Consider the following 24,331-nt stretch of genomic DNA (forward strand, 5'->3'; position numbering starts at 1 on the left):
AAGGACGGGAGGATACAGTCAGCTCCAGCGGTTTTTTGGTCATATTTTTGTTTCCAGTTCTATTCATTCAACCTAAAGGTATGGAACAATCTTAAGATGTCACTAAAATTCAAGGTCCCCTAAAATTGTTACTAGAATTAGGCAATTGAATTGAAATATATCATATGAATATTGTCAAATTGTGAGATTAGTTTACCTCTACAGCACTAAAAGCTGCAAACCTTTAACTACGAGATGATAGTCCTGGCTCATGGGACATTTTTAAACAATTCTACAGCCATATAATCGAAATAAACTTGATCAAAATAATAATCCTTAAGCAAATGGAAAACTAGTCAATCATCTTCATTGGTTTAAAAGCAGGCTAGACACTTTGTCTCAAGGTACATCTACACAAAAACAAATTTTATAGACAGAACAAGTGACAAGCTTACATAAAATTAAAGTTAAAGTTCAGATTTCCCAGCATTTCTAAATTACTGTCCACTTAAATTCAAGTTTCCTTATAGATGCTGAGTTACTTCATCAAGTTTATCCATCCATCTATCTAACTGACACAGACACACTTTGCATCATCCTCCCATCGGTGCTCTTTTGGAAACCTCTAATAGAACCCATCCTAAATGACAGCTTGTTCCTTCTGATCTTCAGATGATGTAAATCTCCTTTGTTTCTTGCAATATCCAAAAAGGGCAGTAGAGAGGCCGGAAAGCATTCAATCATTTGTTTATTGGTGGGAGGATCTGCCCAACAAGCCTTTGAAAAGAATGAGCGTGTGCATACAAATTAGAGGAAGAGGAATGGCAAATGGGTTGTGCATAATATTATTATTCAGATAAGAAACTCAACAAGGACTCATTTGAGAAACAAGCTTGCGAATGTATCCAGGACAAATAGGACTTTAGCTGAAATTGAAAATGCAAAGCACGTCTTCACCTCTACGCTATAAACATTTGGTGCAGAGTAATGGACAAAAGATTAAAGGAGGTGAAGAAGAGACCATAGGAAGGGAGAGGTGGGTGGAGATATAAGTGGGAAATGACAAAACTGTAAGGGAAAGAGTGAAAGGTAAAACTTTACAGTACAATAGTTAAAAGTGGGTCGTGTAGAGCAGACCAGAACTTTATCTATTAGAGGAGGAAATACAAAACTGATATTCATTACTAGTTATACTAAAATAAAAGTTAATAAAATATGTTTCTCCCTGTTTTTAATTGTTTTTTCAATGTACCATTAGTCCATTTTGTCTATTTTTCCTCACTTAAAAAATAATTTGAATGACTATTTTATAAACCTTCCAGCATTATTACTAACAGGCGTCTGCTATGTGGGGCCATTACACCAAAAACAGTGACAAAATGGAATGTGTCCCCTAAATTGAAGTAATTGCATTTACTAAGGAAGGAGATATTCAGCAGATGAAAAGTTCAGGGACAATATAAGGAGACGAAGGACATACTGGACGGAAAATGTTTGAGATGGAGATACCAGGATGAGGAAGATAAGGAAGACAACCTATGAGGTTTATGGAGTCGGCAACTAAGGTTATTAGAGGGCAAGTTGGCATTAAGATGCTTTACTAATTCAACACATTAAAAAGAACACTTAAAACATAATGTGTTTATTCAATGAAATGAGATGTATAGAGAAAAACAGTCCAATAGCTAGACTTTTCCCAAATGCAAAAATCTAATTAAAAAACTACTATTGGGTAAAAGCTCCCTAGTTGTTGCACAGCGTGTGGTAAAAATGCAATATCATACATACACCAAGATAAATGCTCCTGGAAGTCTACACAACACATCTCAAATAAATGACCATTCAATCTCACAGCACAATGCGCGGCCATAGAAAAGGACTACAAAGGGCTGGCTGTGTTGGCAGCATCAACTTAATTGGACGGTTGCTTTGAAAGCGTGAGCGGCTAGAAAGAAGAGGAAAGACTGTGCATCGCGTGCGATTGTGTATTTTCGGAGGCTGCCAAACAGAGAAATGGAGAGGGGAGGTTGATGGACAGCCCTTTCATTTCCCATCAGTCTCCAGCTAACCTGCACCGTCGTTTTCACATCCAGTTTGCCAACCTGGCAGGTCTAGACTCTTCGCAGCTTTACAGTTGAACTTGCTCATTACCGAGGTAAGTGTAACAGCTCATTAAATCTGCTTTTAAGGGATTCTTAACAGAATATAATGGAAAGATCCTGGAAATGAGGGACTGCGTTTTAAACAGAGGCGTTTTTAATACACTTTTTAAGCATTGATATTTAATCTAGTCAGACATTTGTCATAAAACATGCAAGCAAGTGAGAAAAAAGGGATTCAAATATACAAATACACAAATGTCTAGTTATTAAAGGGCACCTAATGTAAAAACCCAACTCTCCTGATTTATTCACATGTTGTAAATGTTGAAGTCGTCCTCTTCAAAATGCAGTAGGTCATTCACATACATGTTAATCGTGAAACAAAATAAATAATTATGTAAACATGGTGAGAGTTACTTCTACCTTTAGGTGTTTTTGTAATGTTTACATTAAGCAGCAAACCTTATTTTTATTATTCATTTTTAATGTACAAAACGGGAGTTTTAGGGGTGAGTTTGTTATTTACGTGAGTCCTTGAATGCAACTCGTGTTTTTGTGACCAATCAGAGCAGAGTGGGCGTGGTTGCTCGGACGAGATTTAAACTCAGCTGAAACAGCGCATTTTAAGTGGGCGGGGCTTATTTTCTAATGTAAATATCTTTATTAAATGAGAGTTTTATGCAAAAACAAACGTACTTATGAGTATAATAGAGGTCCTAGAACAATTTAAGAGACACTTAAATAGGCACATTAGGTGCCCTTTAAAGATCAGACTGGAAATCCACCCGAGGTTAGGGCCAGAAGGCAAAGCTATTTTTCTTCTACCATGAATCCAGGTTCTCCAAGAACAACATCAATAATGCAGCATTGATTAAGTTAATTTGGTTGTTTAAAATGTTTTTCAAGGTACCTCCAGGTTGTGGGGGGGGGGTCACATCTCCATCTTACTTATCTAGAGTGATTTGGCAGCTAGGAAGGCTGCAGAGAGAGAAGAGAAGCTTGCATGTACCTTATAAAACGCTTTCCCCTAAGACCTGGCAGCAGATCATTTGCTTCAAAAGTGACTAATAATAGCACAGAAGTAAGCGAAAAACAATCACAGTCGCTCATCCTTTTTCCTTCTCTGCCCATTTAGGCGTCCCATTTCCTTCAAAATGTCTAAGTGCAAAAACTGGAAGTATAAGGATTAAATAAAAATTAAAAATGTATTTCTCTCTTATTGGAAATATATCTGCCTTCTGAAAGTTCTGGAATTAAGGCAGTGTTCCCCGTTCACGGTCAGTATTGAAATAAAAAAAGAAAACAAGAAAACTCATTAATATATACACGTTTAAACATGTATTATGTCAACATTCAAATAAAAGAGAAAAAAAGGGATTATATTGCCATCTTTAACGTCTGATATTGCTTTAATGCTATAGACTAACTATAAAGGAAAGCCTTTGAATCTTCAATACTGCTAAGTTGTAAGCCATGGGTAAATGTGTAGTGTAATTATTTAGTGTTAATATTGACTATACGATTTAATGCCAACCCTTCTTACCCCATTACTTAAGTCAACCTGAAGCTGTGAAATTAAACTGCAACACAAGCTTGCTTTAATTATCATTTTCAGTTTGCATTTCTTCCTCCGAGCTCTCCAGGTTCCCAGGATGATGTACTTCCAGCTCCTCAGCAGATACCATTTATTAAAAGAAACTCTCTGACCTTTGAGGGTAATTAAAGATGATAACTCACTTCCAACACCAGTTTGACTAATTCTACCTAACTAAAACAACATTTAGAGAAGTTCCCTCTGCATTTTCTAACAACATTAAAAACACATTTGGGACATTTCCAGTTCCAACTGCACAGTGGCTAATGGAGGCTTGGCCTGGATGCTAATTTAGGAAGACAAAGAAAATTGTGTGAAACAAATGTGAACAGATTTAGACGAAAGCCTGTTTAGTGAATTGAGAACGCCTGATGGGAAACAGTTATTTGTGCCTGACAATCTTTTTATCAGTGAACGATGTACTGAAAAATAAAAGGTGAAAGGGAAAAAGGACAATAGGATATTTAAGATAACCCCATTGAAAATTGATAACTTAACAAGTTATCGTGATGCATGAGGTAAAATGCAAAAAGATAATTATATAATAGTATAGCTGTCCAAAGACTTGTTTGTCAAGGTACAGTGGATGTCATGTATGGTGTATAGGGCTGGGTACCGACCGAAAAGTGTTGGTAGTATAGGAGTATTGAAATGCTTCGTCTTTCGGTACGTTTTGATAATGCGCCCATCGATTTACTAATATTTACCGACGGGTTCACATACATCACTAGGATGGCGCCGGCGTGATAGAATTGATCTTGTAAAATTGGTATTGAAAAAAAAGTATCATTTAGGAAATGGTATTACAACTGAAGGTACTGGTATCAGCATTTTCACCAATCCTTCCATATATATATATTTGTAGCAGTAGAAGGATTGCTCTGTACAACCAAGTGTAAGAGGTAGAAAGGTAAAAGGAAAGGTAATTGTTTTTATATAAAGGGAAACCATTGGATATGTGCTAAGTGGTAAATCAATTCAAGAAGAAGGGAATCTGTTTGTGGCCATGAACTGCTAAAGTGCATTCTCTTATCAAGTCGTAACAAGTGTATATTAGTAAGTCATTATCATGGACGAAGACACTCTCAGGCGGAAACTTTTTATTCCAAACTATGTTTTGCTTGTTGAAAAACAGAAGCTTGTCGACTTCGGTTTCTTAGCTTGCATCACTGCTGGAGAAAAAAAAAAGTTAGCGGTGATGTCATCTGGCAACTACTCAGTACCGCCACTGTTTTCCTCGTGTGGAACGAGGCCAGTGGAGATAGTTCAGGCATTTAGTGGCTCATTTGAAGTTTCCTAGCGGGCCACACGGGAAGGATGCCACAGGGAAAATCCTGGTTGAGATTAAGGGACTTTCCACCCTAGATTGAAACACATTCCATAAGTAGAATACAGTAGGAAAAAGGGACGCTAAGATAGAACTTATGTTAGTTATTCGAGCCGAAATATGGATAAGAATCCCTTTACCTGGTTGAGACAACTTACATTGGTGAACAGTCAGTAGATAAGAGGAATCGTTCTAGATATTCTGTAAATAATTCATTTTAAATACAAAGAGAATAGACAAACGGCGAGTTAAATATCAAACAAGTTCAAGAAAAAGTGCAACAAGATGATTATCCACCCAGTGAGAGCATTCTCCCGAGAGCGAGTTCTACTCCCCGAGTTCAAAGAAGGAAAGGTCACTGACACACATTTATGTAGGAGATGAGTTTTAGAGCCTTTAACCGATTCTGGTCAGTGTGCTAACAAGTCTGACCCTTGCTGCTTGTTAAACAGTTTAGGCGAAGAATCAAACTTTGCAAAAAGTAAGTATATTGTTCATTTATTTTTAAATGTATTTGCATTTAACAGGCTAGGGAAAAATGTGGTCTCTGCGGCACAGTAGGAGACTGAAATGATTTCACCATCTCTTTCAATGGACAGCAGAAAAAAAGAATTCCTGAGGGAGGAAAGAGATTCTCTTTCCAGGTCATTCAGCCTCACCGAAGCATCCATTAGAACGAGCACAAGTGTAAAGAACGTGGTCAGAAATGAAAAGACACACACACACACACACATATATCGTCGACCCACAGAGAAAGGGAGGTATCACAGGAGAGCAAACCGATGGAGAGAACACTTAATGGACGGAGGAAGCAGCAGTCATTGGAAGACACATGTAAATTTAACGACTTGATATACGATTTATGCCTCGGCCATCTTTACAATGGGAAATTTACAGGCCATTGACAGACAGACGTTGGCCATTTTGAAGGGTGGGAATCTCCTTTATCGCATTAGGACGGCGGTCATCCACAAGAAATAGGTATTGTATTTGTGCCACATTTTAGTCGTTATAACAAACATGAAAACCACTGAAGTGATTTTAATTTATTTGAAGAGATGTGAAGCTATATTTTAATTGAAAATAGAATAAATGTTATTTGTTGGCTTTTCAAATCAAGTTTTATTTTTATCCTAATTATTTTATGGTTAATATTTCAATAAGGTGTGTATAAATCGATTTTTAAATTTATTTTATTTATTATTTAAAATGTAATGCCAATATTCACAGCGTTTTCTCATATGCATGTCGCAAATAAACTCCCGGCCATTAGATGGCAGCAGTCTTTACGCCCTCCAAAGCTAAAGGGACAATTAAATCCAAGCTGATTCAATATTATAGCTAAATGTATTTTCCATGTAATTAATAATCGTTTTTTTGTTTTTTAACTGCCACACCTTGACAATAATGTGTACATTAAACTGGTCATCGGCAATTAAAGCGATAATAATACAAATAAATAAATATGGAAAATGTAGTCCTGAAAACCCCACCAAAAATCTTTTTTCCGATTTCCATGATTAATTTAGACATTTATGACAAGGGTCTTGAACCGAGACAGAACCAATCAAACAATCGCAACTATCGCAACGAAAATTAGATCGGGTTCAATAACACAGGGATTCAGACGGAATAAAAAACCTATGGCGCCAAATTGCTTTTGTTTATATACCTGGACTGCCCAAGCATGTACACCCACACAGTACCGAAAGCTCTAATACAAAACCCGTTTCTGCCAGAAGTCATGAAAATTTAATTTTGAGTAAAACATTGACTTTTTAATTTGACAGAGTCTTACTTCTTCCTGGCATTCTACTTTTGCCTTAAGCAATAGAGTGCCTGAAAGTGCTTTTTGGCATCGCGTAGGTTAATTATATTAGGATGACTTGATGTGGTGATAAATAAAGGATACTTAATGTCTTTTAGGAGGAAGTTAAATATCACTGCAGATCTGCGGATTCTTCTACATGACCACCCTGGCCAAAGAAAAACAGAGCACTGGGATTGAAACGAAAAACATGATCTGATATTATGGTATCAGATTATATTATAAAATAGCTTTCAATTTACTTGATATCGTTCAAAAACAGGACACAGAAGCATGAATAATCTAAAATTCTGTGGTAAATCTCTCTCTCTTTTCCTTGTGTTTCACTGTGAATAACACACACACTATATATCCAAATGGCATAAAACAATGGTTTGTAGCAAATATTTAACTGCGGTGAAGATTAAAATGCTTTAGTTACTCCACAGAATGGAATAAAACAAACTGAAACAGATGCTCTGATCATAAAGCCCAGTTTGGAGGCAAATTAAAATATTTGATATCCTAGACTAAGGGGGTGAAAATTCCAATTTAGTATCCAAAATGGTATAATCGCTTCCTTCTAAAACACAGGACATACAAATACCCCTTTTTTATAAAACTCAAGCAATGATATAACAAAATCCAACCGTTACATTAACAGTTTTGGCCATTGGTAGCAGAAAATGATGCTAGCATTATTAGCATTGAACTATGGCAATAATATGTTTGTAAGGTTAATGAATTCCCTGATATAACTGCAAACTACAAACAGCGTAATACAATTAATTACGCTCCCTATTCAATCACTATATCATGAACAAACATCACCACCTATTAAGGGTCTTTATCAAGATTTTAAATCAGGCATTCATACAGCCACCTCTTCTCCAGGCCCCTTAAGTTTCAGGGAATTTGGGATCTTTTCTATACAAAAATGTGAGATTTTTTCAAGTATAGAAGTATATCAATCAGGATGAACAGATTTCTAAACCACTAAATAAATGTGGACTAATACAGAGAATAGAGTGCAAGAGCTACTCAAATCAGCTTCAGCAATGCATCCCCACAGTAAAGTGGTAAAGGTTCAGAAGCCGTCTCTAACTTTGTTTTGCTCGAGAAAAAAGAGTAAGTTAAAGGTCATAATGATCAGAGCAAAGTTTACACTTTTATCTGTGGACCCACTACAGCTATGGATTCAAGACTTGCATGTCAGAAAACATCAGCACATATTGATGTATGTAATGATTTCTACAAAAAAGCATGGTTACAGTTACATGTACATCGTAGTCAGTGGAACACATCATTGCTCTGGTTGCCGACTAATGAAAAACATGCAGGATGGTGAGTGCTTTAAATTATTCAGGAGAAGAAAAAGCAGTTCATTTGATTGTAATGAATCTCATACACCGTACATACGCTGACATCATGATATAAAGTTCACCAAGTACGTCAGTAACATAAATACACTTCAGCCGTGTACATGACTTTGAGTGAAACTACGAAATCAAATCGCCAAACTCAGCTTGTTAACTTTGATTACATGTACTGTACATATTCAGCCTTATTTCCCCAGATGTCACCATGCAAACTATGTTTAACTGAAAGCTGGAGGCAGTTGGAATACGAGTCCGGCATTTTTCATGTAGTTAAAAAGGGCTTATGGGCCAATAAATGTTTATTTCTACTATGCATCCGGCCAAGAGGTAACAAGCTCCTCTGCTGCTTTTATCATGCAATGCTTTTTATTGAAAGTGGCTACAGAGTTCATGTTACTTTACAAAAGCTTTCAGAGGAAGTGAGGTAATTTGACCAAACTATGATCCAAGGAGTTTCAGGTTTCAGGAGCTGTAGTGAATAGGATCCGAAACCAATAACAACTAAGTATGCGAGGATACACTTCGAGACTTTGTGTTCGACATAAGATAGAATTCAAATTGAGTGGTACTGCAGAGATTTGTGCATGCGACACAGACATTTATCGTCTTATGGATGGGGAGGAAGACTCAAACAAATACATCCACCTCATTACTTCAGATTCTCGCAAAGGCACTTCTGACACAGAACCGAATTCCCACGTGCCTCTCTTATCAAGCAGTCGACTGTCACATAACACAACAGTAAACAGGACGACACCAACACACACACACACACCATCCTCGCGACAGGACCCCTTGCTGAGGAAAATGTCACTTCAGCGAGGCCACCCAGAGCCTTCGTGTGAACCGTGACATAGAAGAGAAACTGTCAGAGCGACCATTTTTTGTGCGTATGCTTGAAATCAGGCCCTTTGAGCAACAACACCCTGGTATTATATCAAAGTGACAAAATCTTTTTTGTCATTTTTGTTAGCGCCAGAATATTCAAGTGTCCTCGACGGACAAAGGTAGGTGTTTGTTGGTTAAAGTATATGAAATGTCATATGATGTCCCCACATGAATATCAGTATTAGGGATGCAAATTATCGATTAATTCATGAATCAATTAATTCATTAATCGATTCATTAATTATCTTATCGATCTATTAATTGAAACGAGAACCTGAATTTCCCTCTGAATAGGTTCCTTCAACTGTATACGTAACATAAAATGCTATCTTATGATACAAATCCTTATGTAATAAAGAGAAAATGCGAATCATATTCTACAATCAAAGATTTATTCTGGGCTCACCCAATAACATTTTGGGAATAACATATAGGGCCAAAACATCAGCTCTAAAAGCTGAGGCTAAATATATATTTAACCTTTGAAATAACATTTTCATTTTTTTTTTCCAAAGTTATTTTATTTATTGTAAAAAACTAAATAAATAAAATCATCTGATCTGTGATCATTATTTATTGTATGAGGCAGATTCCAACTATGAAGTCAACATAAACATCAACAAGAACATTTGTTATTGTTGACTTTCATGCGTCGACTGAAAGTTTCACTCGTCTCTACAGAACAGCAAAGTTAACTTTGTATTGTTTTGTCCTTCTTGTTTCTTCGATCTGCTCATATTCATTGACATGATGCTTCTCTAGATACTTAATAAAGTAAGTGGTGTTGAATCTTGTAGCGTGATTTGTCATCCAAACATCCGATCACAGCAACACTGCAGCAGAGGCGCTAATGTTAGCTCCGTTACTGTCGTCGCCGCGTAACGTCAGTGCAAATTCTTTTTTTTTATTTTTTATATCGATATGGCTCGTCCGTCATCTTCTTTGTCATCATTTAACCAACCTAAAGTAACTCCAAACTGCACTCGGTGTTGCCCTCTTCATTCTCTGTCGCTTGCGTTTCAGACTCGCCAGGAATTACGGGTTCAAAACTATTAATTTCAATTAATTTATTTTAATTGACTCATTTCTTATTAACAATTAATCGAATAATCGATTAAATGTTTTCACCCCTAATCAGTACAGTCTAAAAGCGTGACAAACGGACCATTAATCCAGAGGGCATGACGACAGAAGTATGGAGAATGAAAAGTTAAACTTCACTCACTCTCTTGAAAGGGCCTTGGGATGTAATAAGATTAAACGATGGAAACCGAGGAGCACATCTTAAAAGGCAGAGACAGTCTTTGTCTGTATGCTTGTCTGTATATTAGCAAGTAATGAGTTCCTAATTGTGTAACCAGGACATGGAGTCACTGGAGGGGATGAAAAGAAGAAGGAAATTAACTATCTGTCAAAAACACCAAGGCAAAGGGAGCAATTGAAGTACAGATATAATGGAAACATATAAAGGGTGTGGGGTTTGCGTATTAGACCGAGAACATTGTAATCATCCAATTTATACGTATTGCTGTCAAAGGACCGAGTCATTCTCTCTTCTCATTGTCTCTTCCCTGGATGTATAAAATGTATTTGGTAGATCGTAATAAGTCAAATGAGGGTTTTTGGCTTTTAGCGGTAAACACTGCATAAATGTTCCCTCCTGCGCTAGATGATGTTGTAAAGGTCAGTCCAATAAGACCGTCATTTATGTGCGATCAGGGAAAGGCCAACTCGGACAAGAGAAGAAACGTGATAGGAAAAAGTCACGAATGGTAATTGGAAATGTCAGAAGAGAGCTCTCTACTAGATGATTTTCTTTCCTGCTTTTTTTTTGTCTTTGCAGGAAAATGATCGCAGCATTAAAAGACATGACTGGTCTCGAAAAGCGCTATATAAATAAATATTACTTACTTACTTACTTAAGAAATGTTTCATTGGGGTTGGCTGGTAGAATTTGAAAAAAGTACTATTGACTTTATAATGGACAAACACCCACAATATATAATCAACCCTAAATTTGATCACAGTGTGCTCATACGCTGAAAGCTTTGAAAGACGTCCATTAGCGTGAAGACAATCGAAACACATTAGACATTATTATTGGACAGCAGGGCAAGATCAGACACCAAAGGCTGAGTGAGCCAGGAAGCTTGTCATCCCCAATTCTGGGCAGCATGACAGCAACATTTACAGAGTAAATATTTCCATGCAGAGTTCAAAAGGACAGGCCATCTAATGTCTTTGGCTTCCTCATTGTAGGTAACAGCAAGTGTGAGTGTCAGAAAGTTGTGGGACTTCTAATAGCAAGTAGAATCTGGTGATATAATACACATCCAGTGTGGCTGTTCGATATTTAGCAATATACTGTGACACTAAGGAAAATGATAGAAAACCAATTGAGTTCATTGTTAGCAAAAACTATAATGCAGCATCAATGTGTTAGTTAGCATAAGATATTTTCGATTTGTTAATCATTCATGAAAGCAGAGTTACCCAGTGGATATGTGACCTGGTTATGACACATCTGTCATCATGTTGTTAGATAAATAGATTTACAACAATCCAGTCCTGGGCTACTAATGTTATAATGATATTGTCCCAGTTTATTTTCAAGTTTAAGGGGGGATTATAAATGCTGCTAATAGTCCACATGTGACACCTGAATTTATTTTATAATGCTTCATAATGAAAGTCAGCCCACAATACATCTTTGATTATAGAATATGTTGAGCATTTTTTCTTTATACCATAACGATTCATATCATAAGATAGCATTTTATGTTTCATATACAATAGATCGAATCTATTCAGAGGGAAATTTAAGTTCTAAGAATAATTTCTGCTAATCAATTAATCGATCATTGAAGAAAACATAATACTACTAGTGGAAACTTAAGAACTTTACTCAAAGTGCACTACAATTTTTTTTCGAAGAACATTAACTAGTTAACCATCTCTAGCTTCCGGTAGGACCACTGATGACTCACAATGTAACCCAACCTTCTAAAGCTGTTTAGACTGTTCTACACTCCTTTAGCAATGTAGTATGTGATAATGTATCAAAATATCTCCATATTATGAACATTTACCACTAAATGTCCTTTTAATCAACAGCAAAGAAGGTGTTTTGTATTTGATATCCCGATATTACCATCTTGAATAGTCATTTCTCAACGGAGGTATGATACCAACATAACCTGTCAGCCTTCAAAAACAGAAGTATGTGTCAACAACATCTTACTTAAAATATTGATGCAACATTGCGCCATGTGGGAGTTCTAAAGGTTACAAACAGATTCCGACGACAGCCCTGTTGCAACTCTAGGTTCATCAGACTGTTAAGCAGCACTTTACAAAGAAATCTCAGACATGAAAAGCAGAAAAAGACGTCTGTGTACAACAGGAATAGGAAGAATATACCCATACATGTTCACATTCCGTTCATATACTTGATGAGGTCGGTGTGTGAAAGCACCACCAATGCAGGTGTTCGCCTCCTGACCAGGAGTGTGTGCTGAGTGGGCAACGTGTGACTGGATTTCGAGGTCAGTCAAGGAGGAATCCATCATAATCCATCATAATCGGCTGCTACGCTGTTCTTGCCGGAAAGATGAGCTCCTGAACCGTAGCGGACGCATTGGAGACGTGAATCATGCAAGGGTGAAATGTTATGTTTACTAGCTTCACTGCTTTCCACGTGGGATATTTCAACTTCATCAGTGGTCGAAAAAAAGCTCTCAGGTCAATAAGGCGGCAAAGCCAATTAACATTTTCTTCTGCCCTGCGGCAGCAGTTTGCTTATTTCAGTCTAAAAATACCACTTCAAATATGTAGTGTTATGAGTGCACTGGTGTAAAAGATTCTTCTAATATAGTTAGTAGAAAAATGTGGTTAAGGATTAGGATTCCTAACATTATTTAGTAAACAATACTTGTTAAGAAACTGTATCTGTGACAGGAAATCAGAATTTCATCATCTATTAATTTTTATATGATTTAGAGAAACATTTGGATCGGCGGTTTGTTTAATACAAAGTGTTGATAGAAGGTATTAAGAAAAACTTGACTCACTCCACTGTTAAAAGCCAGCAATAGATGTAAAGGTCAGAAATATTGTTTTCAGTTACAGTGTTTACCATTCCAATAAAACATGGCCACCAATGACCCCAAGAAAATTATGACAATAATATTTTCCTGAAAGAACCTTTATCACGTGAGGAAAACACCAATAAAAACAAGACTAAATGTGGTATACTATTTTTTTTTTTAAAGATACAAACAAATATCACCATGACTGAAAATAATAGAAGAGCATTAGTGAATTATATAGGACAAATAACATTTGTGGAAAACAAAACTGCAAATAAAATAAAACAGTGTGCACAGTGTCTGTTGGCTCAAATGAAAACACCATATTCTTGCGTCTATAAGCCAACAATAACAAGATGCATAAAACGTTTATTTTGTAGTAAATAAAACTGCATTGCAGCTGCCAAACATCATGGGTCTACAATATATCTGATATTATATCAATAACACTTTAATGCTCTGGCTTACTAGATAAAGAATTTCAAATTAGTCTTCCCATGACCGTCATTCTAAAAGTGAGATTTTAACTGGTTACATAATAGGGCAAAATGCGTAATGCGTTGATCTCACAGTTGCGTCAGCAGAACATCGAGTCTCTTCAAACTCACACACTCTTTCATTGGGATGACTTCAGTAATTTCAAGCAGCATCCTTAATCTGAGTTATTGCCTAGGGTGTGCAAGAAATTAGTTAAATCTTGGTCTGCATGCTCTTTATTAGACCAAGCCGCCCTGGAGACCAACTTAATTAACATCTCAGACACAATAGAATAATGGTTGTGGCCCTGGAATGACCTCGGACTGGCTTGAACTTTCTGTCCCTTCCCATTTTCCACAAAGCACCGGCTTGCCACGTCCATGTGCCCTCTAAGCTCCTCACTCCAATTTACAATATCAGTTGGTGCAAATGAATTCCTGACTAGCATTCCAGAGGAGCAGAAAAACCCCCTTCGGTTTTTTTCCCGCTATTCTCTGAACAAGCAAGGGAGAATTAATTTTGTGGCCCAGCAGTGGGGGTTGATGCCAAGCTTTGGTTGACAGGCAAGCAGCATTAAGGCAATTAACATGGGCTTTGCATTTGATTTTGGCTGAAGCGACCGACTATAGAGGGCGCTGGATCTAGAGATCAGTTCCTATGATGCCAAGAACCTCTCATAACCATAATATGCATTTACATTTAAACATACGTACACTGTGTAACGCACGTAATCTTCGGTGAAATCCAGACAAATGGGTTCATGCATGTTTGCTACATGACTGATTCTCGTCTGCTGAGACGCCGAGTTATTGACTTTAACCCGGTGATCACTCATCTATAACGCAGACTCATTTATATCTTTTAAATGAGATTTCTACGCCAGTATGATGAGACATTCCACAGCAATAATCAATGGGTTTGAGCCAAAGTGTAGGGAATTAATTGTCCCAATTAGTTCCTCTCAAGAAAATTGAGATTGATCTTTTCCTTGTCGTTCAACTGTATGCCTGGAGGAGAATCATGGAGAACGATGCAGGAAACTGATCTGTGTGTCCTCAGTATTATACCATGTACAGAGGAAATGGCACCAATAACTGTGTAAATAAAGCCAGTTAAATACAATTCATTAATAAATAAATAATATGTAGTAGTACCCACAGTGAAAACTAGACTATACCTCAAATGTATGTGAAGCAACACTGCCAACGTGATAAATCACGTACAGTCATATCAGTTTTTCCGCTTTTACTTTATAATTATGGACAGGTCGGAGAAGCTTTCTATAGGACTGCCTCATTTTTTCTTACTGCTACTTGCATCCCTACAAAGCAAGAGGAAAGTCGAGATAAGGGCAAATGGGATACAGAGAGATTTAGCTTTTTTGTCAAGATTTATGTGAGCAAAGTAATTCTGTCGACTTGCAGAGCTCAATAGGGAGATGTTGTAAAATTGTTGAAATTGTAATTAAATTGAGTATAGCTCATAGGAGATAGGAGTTAAAAACATCGAAATATGGATTCTAATATGCTGGTCTGGATTGATAAATACATTTAAAGAATGAAAATGTCCTAAAATAACTAAAACAAAAGTGTATTACTATAAAACAGTCTTGGTTCTTTTATGTTTCCACATTTAAAAAAAGGAAACATTTTGTGTTAATCCATTAAGCTCCGGTTCAAGCACTGGCACCGTTTAAAAAAAAAGTACTAGTTTGGCACCAGTTTTGGATAAAAACAATACAATAACCAATTGCTTCAATGGCATAAATTGCCTCATAACCATAAACATGTATACATTTTGAAATTATTAATGTTTTAATTGAAACATGACTCCCAAAAAACTCTGGAAAAGCGCTATATAAATAAAAATGACTTACTTATATGTCTGAATTATGGTAAATACAAGTAAACTTAATATTCCGATTGGTTGTGCAGGAAATGGTCGACATATACGCCACGAGGGAAATTGACTTCCCCAATAGCGACAATATAATTTAATTTCACCGATAGGTGCACTCGCAGTAACTCCAGCTACAGAAATAGTTTCAATAAAAACACCATTAAGAACATTTGCATATTTATTCCGCAGGGTTCTGCGATCACGCGAGGAAATGCATGAACATCATCCATCTGATCACAATCGAAAGCTCTTCTAGGTTCCACTAACCATTTCACATTTGATTACATGTTTGAAAAAAGTACGTCTAATTGCAGCATCAGAAGCGTGCGAACAGAATCGGACCACTGACCTGAATGATGGAACTGCCACAGCTTTATCATAATTACAAAACAATTACACATCGGGGGCCGAGAGGGTATGGAAGCGTAATGCAGCATGATCATCGCCAAAGAAGTTTGTCAACCAGACATATCTTTTACACCATTAAATGCATAATGGAAGTTATGTCGATGATTATTTTCGCTGGGGCCACGATCCTGTTCTATGAATAAAGGCTGTGACGAAGCAACAGTGCGAACCATAATGACTTCCATCGCAGTCGCAGGCAGTGCGAAAAACTGTTTGCCTTCTTAAGGATTGCTGGAATTCCAGTGGACACGCTATTTTGAGAGGAATTTGCAGACTGTGTGATCTCTTTTCAAAAGGATGCTACGTGCCAGATCTTCCCTTTTCCCTTTCCTTTTTGTTTCTCTTGTCAGAAACAAAACAACTGCCATGTAATGAAATATACATACAGTGACTGGTGTTTCCTCCCAATTCTGCTGTTAATGAATCCACTTTTAAAGTTTAAACATCTTACTTTTACAAAGGAAGCAAACAGAAGAAAAACTTTTTTAACAAGTAAGTAAATTTAATTGGACAGGCAATTATACTTTGCATTCAACATTCTGTGCCTGCTTTTAGACACACAAAAGTCAGCCTCACCAGAAATTAATTGAGGCCCACTTACTATTCTGGAAAAGAAATTAAAGCCTGTGCATCTGACTAGCTGTGCCTTTTAAATTATTCTGACAGCTTACAAAAGAAACTGGAATTCAAAGTTATCTTTTTCCTGTTTTAGACAAGGAATAGAACTGAAAAAAATGAATTGTTATTTCAATGATCCAGAGCAGGGTACTGTTCCTGATTTTTTTGAAGCAATTGTATTACCTTCGATAAAATAAATATACCGTAATAAACTTGGCACTGATATGATAAAAGAGACAAAAAATAAGAAATGCTTAAATAAAGAAATGAATTAAAACACTTTGGATAATGGAGCTTGTATTAATATATATTTGTTCCTTTCTTTTATTGTTTATCATCAAGTTAAGGAATACAAAAATGTGCAAGGTGGGATTGTACCTGCAGATCTTCACCTGCTCAAATCCGACTCTTGACATTGAGGCTGAACATTTATCAAAAAACAATCTAAGAAAAGGCAAAACAAAATGTACATCAGAGAAACAACAACAACACAATCATTGCATTGAAGAAAAATATTTTCAAGATATATTAAGTTTCTCATTAAAAGTAATACTTTCGAATATAGGGTTATCAAAAAGTGCTTTTTCAAAAAGATAAAAATCTACTTCCACTTCTATTACAGAAACCTCAAGTGACCACTAAGAGTAATTCCAAAGCTTTCTCTCCCAAAAAAACCCACTGATGCTACACATATCTTCTCCCGGGTCTACAAACAAAGTAAGGATGAGCTAGCCTTGATACTATCTTTCCTTTTGTCTGGGTTTTAGTTGACCTTTAAGGTTGTGTTTGTTTGTTTTGACAGAGGGACGATAGAATCTGGGTCCAAAATAGCCCCGCAAGTACCCAGACTGGCTGCCACGGTGGCTGCGAGACACAGAGCAGCAAATGACTGCTGATCACGGGGAACAGCAGGGAAGCCAGCTGTCAGCCTGCCAGCGTCCATTCCTCTTCTGACTGCAAGCAAACCAACACAGGGGACACAGTGTGGGGGTCATTCATTTCTCAGAGGAAGGAAGTCACCATACTCATATGCATATATATGGAGGTGTGTTGCATGGGCAAGGTGACCCGGCGGATCAAATGGTGCACACGAGGTGGAATCCACGCTCCTTAACGGGAAGGTTAATGCACTTTTGATGGTTAAATGGTGCATATTATGAACACAATCTGTGCTGCGAGCAGATGTTTAAATAAGTCAATTGTGTGTTAATGTCGGCATGGTTTACCAAGTCAACAGGGTGTCATCTTTAATAATGGTCTAGGAAAAAACAACAAACAGCAATATCACAAAAATATTTGTGTTGCTGTATTATCATTTGGTTACATTTTCTTCATTTACCCCTGATACAAATTCATAAAGCGACAGAATACATCGAAATGTGAGTGTAAATTCTGAAGCGGGAAGCAAGCATTACCTAGCTAGAGACACAGATGGAGTAAACATCGGTTGTGTTTGCCCACTGCTGCACTGTTGCCTAAAATATCCCAGATCATCTACAACAGGGGTGGGCAATTATGATTCTTCAAGGGCCACATTAAATTCTGGGAATGTTGTTAGGGGCCGTCAAGCATAAAGAAAGACGAGAAAATCCCTAAATAAAAAAGGACATTTGTCATTAGGCCATGACATTTATTAAGCTAAATAAGATGCAATTTTATTCTTGAATATATGTTTTTTTTTCAGAAACAATTATTCAACTAACTTAAAAACAATATTTTAAGGGATTAATATATACTCAAAAAACTACATAAAAAAGGAGGAAAAAAGTAAATAAGTGGTATGTAAAAATGTAAATGAATAATAACTACAAAATACACTTTTTAATGCATAAGAACCATTTATACATAATCATACTTTGACATTACAAGAGCCGCTGGTTTCATAGCGTAACTAGAGTGATTATTATTGTTTTTGTTTTGCACATTTCAGGACAGGTTAGAATCGAGCTTACCTAGAAGTAGGAATGCACCGAGTGCATCCTGATATCCTGGTATTGGCTCCAGCGTCTCAAAGTTGGATCAGGTATCTCAAAGAAAGGTTAAATCTACAAAGCCAATCTATGGAATGTAGACGGAGATGACGCCACGCGCCAGTGTCTGTCAAGCAACAGAGGAGTCACGCCAAAAGATTCAACGCCACTTACTTGATTCAGCATCTAAAGAAGAATCACGTCAAAGAATATGTGGTTAAAAAAAACAGGAAGACAGATGAAACAAAGCAGTTGACTTTGCTGTCTGTTCTGCAGAAGCGAGAGAAGCTTCATGTTGTCCTTATAAAAGTGTAAAATATAACATAAAAAGTGGTCAAAATTATTGAGGTGAACGGTCCTTCAAGTAGTTCAAAATGCGAGGTTTTGGATCTGGGAAATAAATACTAAATTTGTAGTTGCTTTTTATTAAATTCATGACCATCTCAAAGTATCGGATCGATACTCAAAGTCCAGGAATCGGTATCAGTATCAGCACCATAAGTTTATCCCTACTTAAAAAAACGCAGCATACGAAAGAATCACTGAAATAAATCTACTTTTATGTGACTGACAAAATGTGCTGTTGTTGTTCATTCCACACTGTTTTAAGGTCAATAGGTGCGACTTGGTAAACATTTGAAGGCTCCAGAAGGCACCACTGGGAACTAGTGGCTCAGGGATTAGGGCACTGCAAATCCACTCAACCCCTCGATCCTAGGAAGTTTCTCTTTGGGATGATCTGATACACTTACTTCATCATTGATTTATTAATAACATGAACATGCTTTGTTTGTATAATGTCAAATAAAATAAGCACCTTGGCAGAGGTACACAAAGTGTCAGTGCTTTTCAAGTCGTTTGTCATGAATGAAACTGACATTGTTTAAGGGAAATTATGTGTTGAATGTAAAGATTTGAAGGGCTTAAAAAAGTTTTACTTGAGTTTCTCAAATTCTATTTTGCTTGAGCATCCCATTTAGTGTCTTTCTTTTCAAAGAAACAAGATCAGATGGAAGGTAGGATGCAACAAATTGTGTCATTTATCTTCCTTCTTCTAAATCAAATCAAAACTCATGGAGGTTTAAGCAGCCGTGACAACCAAAAACAAAACACAATATGGTCTGTTGCGAAGAATTACCGAGAATCAAGTGACGAGACTAACTTTTCCATTTCTTTGCGCTGACATCTTGCAGGAAATTCTTCCACAAATGGGCAGATAGAGGCGTATTCTGTCTTTTATGTGTCACTTTGATGTGCCAAATAAATGCCAACACCCACAAAGATCGATAAGTGAGAGTCATTAAGGGTAGATGACACGATAATGGGACAAGGGGTAATAGAAGCAGATGGAATCAATAGAGGCTTGACTGATAAATTCTTATTTGTACGAGTGCGTGATGTGAGCTTTCCATTTGATGGTCGTATGAGGAAACGTTTCACCATGTTGTTTAAGAAATGTTTGGTCTTTTCAATGGCTATAGTGGTTCAGAAAGAATAAAATGTTCGATTGAAGGAAATGAAAAATCCTGACAAAACAGATTTCTGTTCTGAACTAAATCCTTTTCCATCCAGGCGCAGACTTAACTCGGACAGACGGCAGCTTTGGTTGGTGTTTCGGAGCCACGGTAACCTTTGAACCTTTCCACTCTGAACATCACAGCAGCGTATTAGTCATCGCGGCTTCATCCAAAATTCCTCACAGCAGCTAGACATGACCTTTCAAATCTTTCTTGCAAGCATCTGTTCACGAAGGGAGATGTTTACTCCAAAAGACCGCTAAAAAAAGTTTATAGACAAGGTTTCTACAATCTTTTCATGCACAGATGGCATGAAAAGATAATAATAATATCAATCTCATTGGTAATTGATTTTAACAACTGAGTTAAAAAAAAAAGAAGTTAAAAGTAACATATTAACTGAATTACCCATGCTAACTAAAGGACTGTATGTTGATAATGATTGCATTCATTATTTGAATAACTTATAAAAGAACAGTAGCACAACAATTAAGTATTTAATGAACAATATTATACCTCAGATTCTACTGATTATCATCATGTATAATATAATATGATTACTTTGAGCATTCATTAATAATACATGGATTCATTCAGTTGCCATTTTCCCAAATGTCAACTAGTGATTATCAATAGTTAGCTCCCAGAAACAAATGTCAAGAAAATGAGAGAAAATAAGTATAAATAGATTATAAACGATGTTCAGAACAAATGCCAGACTACATGGTGAAAAAGTGGAATAATAGGTAGGAAATGATGAATCGCTTTTTTGCCATTTGCGAAAACAGTTGTGGCTCCAAGGTTGCTGTGATGAATTGTTGGAGATGCTGTGGTGGGTTCTTAATGACAAAAAGGTGGAGAAATAAGCAAAAGGAATACTAAAATACAGCATCTTTGTTGTCTGGGTCCATTTAACTGTAGAAATGCATAGATTTTTACAAGATAGCATGGGGATAGATTTTTAATTGGGGTTGCTTTTGTACACAATTTCTTCAGTTTTTTATTAAGTTAACTTGACTTTAAGTTCTGCTTAAATAGTTTGACTTCAATTGTCCACTTCAGGTTATCAAGAGATAAGCAAAAATGCTGAGTATGAAAGTATTTTCTTTGATATACACACAAGTAATTTATCTTTCTTGTAAGGAGTCATATTTATTATATTTACTCGACTGAAGTACAAAATTCCCACTTATGATGTAGTTCTAAACTTGATTTAACCAATTTATGCAACATTTCTAATGTTATATTACCTAGATTCATTAGGATATACATCAAATAAAAGGGGTACTGTCCAACAAAAGTCCAACCTTATAATGAATGACCTCGCTATTGTATCTGTTTTAACTTAAAACTATTTGTGCTCTGGAAGGTAAACTTATTAATTCACACACATTGTATTTGTAATTATTTAGCGTGCTCTGAATGTGGGCACCTGCACTGGTGGAGCAATCGACCTTCAAGTCAGGAAGTGCAACTGTGTTAAATTTTGGGTAACATTTTAAGTTTGAATCTCTCCTAACACAGCGGAGGTGGAATATTGCATGACACTGTGAATTAAAACCTGCACATAGAGCTTTGATGCTATAACGCAACACAAAAGCTTCTGATTGACAATCGTTGTTGTGTCTCTAATATTTTTCCGCAGTTTGCATTTGAACACACAGACTTAGTATATGACCCACAATCAGTTTTAGTTTTTACTTGTTATACAGAAATGTGGATCTTCATAAATAAGCTCCAGAGTAATTACAACAAATCTAATATATATCATTGTTTCTACTGTTTATGTTTAACTGAGATGGAAATGAAACCTGTCCACTATGGTTGTGACAAAATATTTATATATTTTTGACGATACTTTCCCTCAAAAATAGATTTTATAATTTCAATACAGTCTGTGTACAATTCTGATAGAATTGTATATAATTGTATTTATTCACAACTAACCTGCAGATATTCTCAGAGTTAATTTTTGTGTTGCAGTTCAAGTTGCTTTAACCAGCCACAAGACATTGTGTACCCCGCAGCTATACGAACAATAAAGTCCCGCAATAACTGAGTATGAGAGGATACAGACTCCACCAGCTTTTAAAGTACATGTTTGAACATATTTGGGTCAAAACAAATGAAAGTAGTTACAACTTAGTCAAGAGGTCATGTGGTCTGTAAATTCTGCATCGCCAGAGTCAAGTAATCAATACTACAAACAGTATCGCAATATTCAGTATTGTGACACATAGTCTTGCCAATAAACACAGCTTGGCGAGGCCAATCTAAACAAATAATGGTTACCACCTAACCACGATGAGATATATCTAAACTGCCACTATCTGTTTTATACTAATCAGATAACGTTTAAGCAGTGGTGGCTGGGGCGCCGCCCTCCCGATGACCTGGTTGGTATTTTTGATAATTTTCAATAAAAAGTGAATCTGTTTCACCTCAACTCAACTAAACATTTATTTATAAAGCACTTTAAAAACAACAACAGTCGTTACAAAGTGCTGTACAGTGACAGCACAGTTAAAAGACACAAAGGAAAAACAATATAAAATAAAGAGCACTAAAAACTATATTTGCATTGATACAATCACGTTCTGTGACTGAGTACCAGAGGATACAGTCCACTGCAGAAGCCTTTAAAGCCGATGTTTGGACATATTTTGGTTTCAAAATGAACGATTACGACTTCAAGTCAAAAGTCCTGTCTTCTGTAAATTCTGCAACGCCAGAGTACTCTGACAATATTACAAATGTGTCATTGTCCCTACAGTATTGCAATACATTGTAATATCGTGATACGTATTGTATCCCGAGATTCATGTGCAATACACACCACTTGGCAATGGTAATGTTAAACTAATAATAATAATAATAATCACAGAACCACAATGAGATGTTACTACACTGGTATTAGCTGTTTCTTACAGAAGTTTCAAATGGAAATTTGACCAAACAATATCAAAATAAATACCTAAAACAGGCTTAACACGCAGTAAATTCAAACCACATCATGAGATAACATGTTTTTTTCCTCCGTGACTGTCACGTGTGATCCCTCCGACCGTGGGACATTTAAAAAAGAGAGCAAACTCTGTGAACAGGAGATCCAAGAATCCTGGTCCAGCAGCAGCAGCAGCTGTCATGGTGGAGCAGCAGATTGACTTGTCAACACACTGGCCTGTCAACAACATCCCGCTCATAACTTAAACCAGCAGGACACCCAACCCGGCTCACGCACCGGGGGATGAAGGAGGCTCGGCTGACAAACACCGTCAAAATCAAAAAAGATTTAAAGTCCCTCCACATGTTCCCCCAGACATTTTTTTTTCTTCCCCTCCTCACAATATAAACAGGAGAGAAGTTGCTAACTAGCGTTAGCCCCCTGTAGCCCACTGAAGCTGCCCCGTCACTGCGGCGCTACTTTTTTCTCTCCCCCGGCATCTTTTTTTTCGAGAACTTACCGACTGTTTTTGAGCCAAGCAGGAGGTACCAGATCCACATCATGCGGTCTCCCGTCCCCCCTCCGGGGCTCGTCCTGCTCCACCGCCGGGGCTTCAAACTGTGACCGGGAGTGAGGGGGGGACGAAGAAGAAGAAAGAAGAAGGAGAAACTTCAACGGCCGGACGACGACGAACTACTTTTTCTTTCTATGCATTTGGCGGAAGAAACGGGTTTTTCTTTCTTTTTTTTACCCGGGTCAGTAAAGTCCGGGTAAAAGTTGAGAGAGGGGGGGAAGAAAACGGGTGTTGGACCTGGTGCGAGGTGGCGGCGAGCAAAGGGCTGGAGGAGGTCGGTGTGTGGCTGCTGAGAGAGGCGGAGTCGGAGGCAGAAGAGCCGGAGAGCAGAGGTCAGGCTCAGGGGGATAAAAAGGTTCTCGAGCTGCGGATGTTAAAAGCAGTGATTTAACGAGACAGACTGAATTAAATACAAACTATTTGATTAAATACTTGATGCTTAGTTAATTGTTAATTTTTACACTATACTTTTATTTTATGTATCTGTTCATTCATGTTTTTCTCATATTCATGTTAGTTTTTCAACTTTATAACATGGTAAGAAAAGGTAAAAACAGAAATGGTGAATTTTTACTTTGAACCATTTTACATATTTATAATAACAAACAATAAGTAAGTAAGTAAGTAAGTAATTTTTATTTATATAGCGTTTTTCCAGACCAGGGTCACAAAGCGCTTAAACAATCAAAACAATATTCAATAAAATATACACTTTAAAGATCAAAAGATAAAACTGATAACACAACAGGAGTTCAAGAAA

At 36.9% G+C, this 24,331-nt stretch overlaps 1 protein-coding gene across 1 annotated transcript in view; it reads right to left on the bottom strand.

The window, feature by feature from the left end:
• ldlrad3 (low density lipoprotein receptor class A domain containing 3) overlaps window positions 1-23,907 on the bottom strand; it is an 81,444-nt gene extending 57,537 nt beyond the window's left edge. Inside the window, exon 1 of the mRNA XM_087797593.1 lies at window positions 23,518-23,907. Within this exon, the coding sequence (XP_087653719.1) occupies window positions 23,518-23,560 (43 nt within the window). The 5' untranslated portion in view covers window positions 23,561-23,907. The remainder of the gene's footprint in view (window positions 1-23,517) is intronic.
• Between the last annotated feature and the right edge of the window lie 424 nt (window positions 23,908-24,331).

Source organism: Callionymus lyra, chromosome 8 (genome assembly GCF_982586985.1).
Source record: "Callionymus lyra chromosome 8, fCalLyr1.hap1.1, whole genome shotgun sequence".
Taxonomy (NCBI): Eukaryota; Metazoa; Chordata; class Actinopteri; order Syngnathiformes; family Callionymidae; genus Callionymus; species Callionymus lyra.